Below are 4,647 nucleotides of genomic sequence, written 5' to 3'. Positions count from 1 at the left end.
TATTTATCGATTTTAAAATAAAAATATTTTTAACTCCTAATAATAAAAAAAAAGTTAATGCATCATAAAAAAAAAAATCGAAAATCAGGATATCAGTTTTATTGTTTTATTTTAATTATCCTTTTTTTTAATATCAACATCAAACTATCGAAAAATACGAACAGGAGAAATAGTCAATTGATTTTTTCGTCGAAAAATACGCTTCCTTGTCTTGGCCGCCCATATGGGCGTGTGGCAAGTCCTGTAGTGGAGTGTTGCACACCAGCTTCTCTTTCTCTTAAAAGGTACTTTTTTTTATTGGTTCTTTTTGTTCCTGCTTTACTTCTCTTTTGTTATTAACTTATTATTCACCTATAATTATCAAAAAATCAAAATACTCGATGATTAACGTCTAAAACAAAAATCATCAATTCTTTCTAAAAAATACCCAAAAAAAATATTTAATATGCTCATGCAGCATCGGACAGCAAAATATGGACACCGAAGCTCGAGATGGCCATGGAAAAGGAACGATGTCGGTGGAAATACGGGACAGAGCTTCGATAGGAATACAAGAGCCACAGGAGAGAAGATGTAATAGTTTAGCTCTTGATCGGCATCGTAGCGGGAAGGTTATGGCGGAAACAGACCGGCCAAGGGATGCATCAATGGCACAAGAATCTCATGATCTCATCCTTCATCAGCGGTCATGGAGTGGACGATAGCGCTAGAATAGATTCCGGATTGGGGAATGGGCTTCTGATGGAGAGGGCAGTGTCTTCGGATCGGGTCGGGTCTGTTAGTGGATCTTGACCCATGACCAAACAAAAAAAATACAATAATTCATTAATTCCTCTTGTAAAAAAAGTAGGAATCCACTTTTCAAGATTCCAGCTCACAGAATCAAACAGTATCTCTCCGAATCACTTTCACGTTGACCGAATCACTTTCAGTGACAGAGTCATCACTTTTGTTAGGTACTGAAGGCTTTCTTTGTCTGTGTTCAACGAAAGTTACCTGGGTGAACTAGTTCTAGGGAGAGGGACAGAGACTTACTTTCACAGGGCCGGGCACGCTCATATTAGTGGCAATCCAAGAGGTATAAGAATTAGAATTAGATAGCATACGTCGGCCGTGTGCTTAAGCCCTGTCTTTAGTGATCGGCAGGTGAATCTGGTAGAAATTCGAGTGGATCCGGGTTACTGGGGATTCCGGCCACATAGCTTTCCTGATGGGAGTATGGGACAGAGTGGACCAATTCTGGGACTGGGCCGTAACACTCTGTAAAATAGTTTTTTGAATAGTTTTTGAATTTTTTGTTGTTGGTTACTTGTTTATGATGATAACAGATGCGTGGCCCTTCGCCTCCTTCATATGCTGTGATGTACACTCTTGGTTTTTCTTTGTGGCCCTACTATAGGGTCTATGGAGTGCTAGATTCTTTATATAATAATCATCTTGTACGACTGTGTAACTCTTTGAAATTTGTTGCTATAAAATATACACGTCATTTATTTCTTTTTCTTTATGTTGCTTCTGATTATAGACTATGGATTCCAAGGTATCAGGGATTATTCTTTTTCAATTCTCTCTGCGTTTTTATGTGCATATGCTTCACTTTGCTGCTGAAAATTATAACTTAATCTTGAATTTTTACTGTTATATGAGAGTAACCGATTACGGACTACTATCGTTTACCTAACTGACTCTCACTTATATCTTTAATACTAGTAAAATTATATTATTTTATCATTTTGTTATTCTTTTGAAGTATAATTGAATTTTGCTGCCTTTTTTTTTCAGGATTTCTGTGCTATATCCTTGTGGATTACCTTAAATTCTGAAAGCAATTTGTGTACGGATTTGGAAATGTACTTGTTGGAGAGCAAGGCGGGTGCCATAGTTTGCATGCTTTTGGCCCTTTTCTTCTTGGGGACATGGCCTGCTATCTTGACTTTGTTAGAGAGGCGAGGGCGTCTTCCTCAGCATACTTATCTTGATTACTCGCTCACCAATTTCCTTGCTGCTCTTTTTATTGCATTCACAGTTGGTCAGATAGGCAAGAGCACACCAAGTGAGCCAAATTTTTTAGCTCAACTTGCTCAGGTGAGTCTCTTAAAAATGGCTTTGTAAAATCTACGTCCTTGAATGTTCCAGATTTTCCAAAAGCTCTATGTTTTGGATCCCTCATAGTTACACACTAACAAAGCTCATATTCTAATTCTTCATATTTTAGTAATACATACACATTAACCGCATGCTTAGCTTCATTGTGTGTTATTGCCTACAATTGGTTCAATAATTTGCTTATGTGCAGGATAATTGGCCCTCTGTTCTGTTTGCAATGGGGGGTGGTGTGGTCCTAAGCCTTGGGAATCTGGCCTCGCAATATGCTTTTGCTTTTGTTGGGTTGTCAGTTACTGAAGTCATCACTGCAAGCATAACTGTTGTTATAGGTATAAATTAACTGATCACACAAAAATTATAACATATTCAGAATAATGCAGTTGAACATACTGTGTCAGGATGAGTGTGCTTATGCTACGATCTTATGTTACTTGCAATAATTGTTACTTTGTTAGCTTGCTTTCTCACTGAATTTTTGTTGCACTATCTTGTTCCAACTCTGACAGGCACAAGCTTGAATTACTTTTTGGATGAAAAAATCAATAGAGCTGAGATTCTTTTTCCTGGAGTTGGTTGCTTTCTGATTGCAGTTTGTCTAGGTTCTGCTGTTCATTCTTCGAATACTGCTGATAATAAAGTCAAGCTCAGCAATTTATCAAGTGATTATAACGCTGGATCAGTGTATGTGTTGTTAGTTACAATTAATTTGATACGTGAACGTGACTATTGATTATAGACGTTAGATAGTTGCTCCTTTAATGACTCAGTATAATTGCATCTTGATTTTGACCTTGTACTTCATTTCATCCTTGTGCACCATTGCCTTAAGGAAATTATTATCAAAGCCTCTATTTTAGCTTCATTTTTGGAAACAAAATTACCAAATGCTTATGCTTTGGGAACTTAGTAGTGATTATGTACAATAATCTAAATTTGTGAAAGCAATTGTTACAGTGTATTAAAAACCTAGTCGACCAAATCAATTAATGTTACAGCAGAAGCAGTAACTCGGCAAATGAGGAGACTCTTTTTCTGCATTATTTTTCTTCTATGAATTGCATTTCTTAAAGACCATTTTAAGTACAGTCTGCAGTTCACTGTTCCTAAGGATCATTTATTTCCATCTATTTTTGTTACTTTTAACATTCTACTTTTGGAAGCCGAAGCAATCCAGTTGGTTTGAATTTTGGTTTCTAAATGACTACTATTTGACAAATGCCATGTTCATTGTTTGTACTCTTCAACATATTTTCTTTGCTAGTATTAGCATCCATCAGTTCTAGTTCTATTGTTTCAGTTCAGCGTTTCTTCTTCCATGTAATGATTAGTATAATGCGAATCTAATGAGCAAATTCTCTTCTTTTCCCAGGGACTCTCTCACAGAGGGAGGTAAGAAGCTCAGATAAGGTGTAATTTGCTATCTTCTTGGGGATTATTAAATTTTTGATAAGATCCTAAACTTCTACCTATCCTACTGCTATTCTTACAGTAAAACCAATGGATCTTGAAAGCGGCGGTGACGAAAAAATTAAAGCAGGAACTGCTGTTTTTCTTTTAGATCTTGAGAAAAGAAGAGCTATTAAGGCAGGTGACGATGACATCATTAATTAGCAGCATTTCACTAATCTACCATGTTTGACAGATTCACTTGAAAGAAATCAAACCATTAATTTGAATTCTTCTGCAGGTGTTTGGGAAGAACACTTTCATTGGATTGGCTATAACTTTTTTTGCCGGAATATGCTTCTCTTTGTTCTCACCAGCATTCAACTTAGCAACAAATGATCAGTGGCATACACTAAAGGAAGGGGTTCCTCATTTGACTGTTTATACTGCCTTCTTCTATTTCTCAGTCTCATGTTTTGTTATTGCGATTATTCTCAATTTCATCTTCCTTTACCACCCTGTCTTAAACTTGCCCAAGTCATCGTTGACGGCGTATTTGAGAGACTGGGATGGCAGAGGTTGGGCCTTGTTGGCTGGTCTCCTTTGTGGATTTGGTAATGGTCTCCAATTTATGGGAGGCCAAGCAGCAGGATATGCGGCAGCAGATGCTGTTCAGGTGAAGTATTTTTCCTTTCATAATAGCAATTAAGTCAATAACTGATCGGCTTAAGAATATATTCTATTCACTAACAGCAAAATATAGTTTTTTTTGCTTTCAAGTTTCAACCAATAGAAATTCAAAAGTGAAGACTCACGTGCAATTGTCTAGCTGAAAATCCTTAGTTGATTTAACATGTTTGACTAAATTATCATCGAATAATTTTCAACTATTAACTTTACATAAAGACAGTGCATGTGAGTTTCAACCAAATTCAAGATATTGTCAAACCATAGTTACTTACATGCTAATTACCTACTTTTATCATTAAAATTTTTTTCCAACACCAAAAGTTGGTATCCAAAGATGGAGAATTTTTTAAAAAAGGAAGAGAGGTGATCCAATTTTTTTGGTTGGCAAATAAAATTGTTGTTACGCAAATCCCTATATTTCTCAGAAAACCTTGAGATATTCAAAATGTTATGAACAACTTAGAC

At 36.3% G+C, this 4,647-nt stretch overlaps 1 protein-coding gene across 8 annotated transcripts in view; it reads left to right on the top strand.

Moving 5' to 3' along the window:
• Window positions 173-4,647, top strand: part of LOC107642956 (ureide permease 1) — an 8,834-nt gene continuing 4,359 nt past the window's right edge. The window contains exons 1-8 of one of the 8 annotated variants that reach the window (XM_021123056.1): window positions 184-284; window positions 458-1,439; window positions 1,783-2,085; window positions 2,297-2,435; window positions 2,613-2,787; window positions 3,476-3,495; window positions 3,596-3,690; window positions 3,794-4,620. In XM_021123056.1, coding sequence (XP_020978715.1) covers window positions 1,329-1,439; window positions 1,783-2,085; window positions 2,297-2,435; window positions 2,613-2,787; window positions 3,476-3,495; window positions 3,596-3,690; window positions 3,794-4,201 — 1,251 coding nt within the window. In that variant the 5' untranslated portion in view covers window positions 184-284; window positions 458-1,328 and the 3' untranslated portion in view covers window positions 4,202-4,620. Of the gene's footprint in view, window positions 285-376; window positions 1,541-1,782; window positions 2,086-2,296; window positions 2,436-2,612; window positions 2,788-3,475; window positions 3,496-3,595; window positions 3,691-3,793; window positions 4,621-4,647 lie in introns of those variants that run through there. The other 7 variants (XM_016346473.2, XM_021123060.1, XM_021123059.1 and 4 more) reach the window with 7 other exon arrangements.

The sequence above is a fragment of the Arachis ipaensis genome, chromosome B05, assembly GCF_000816755.2.
Source record: "Arachis ipaensis cultivar K30076 chromosome B05, Araip1.1, whole genome shotgun sequence".
NCBI lineage: Eukaryota > Viridiplantae > Streptophyta > Magnoliopsida > Fabales > Fabaceae > Arachis > Arachis ipaensis.
The sequence above is the reverse complement of the archived record's forward strand: the minus strand, read 5'-3'. Positions and strand labels throughout refer to the sequence as shown.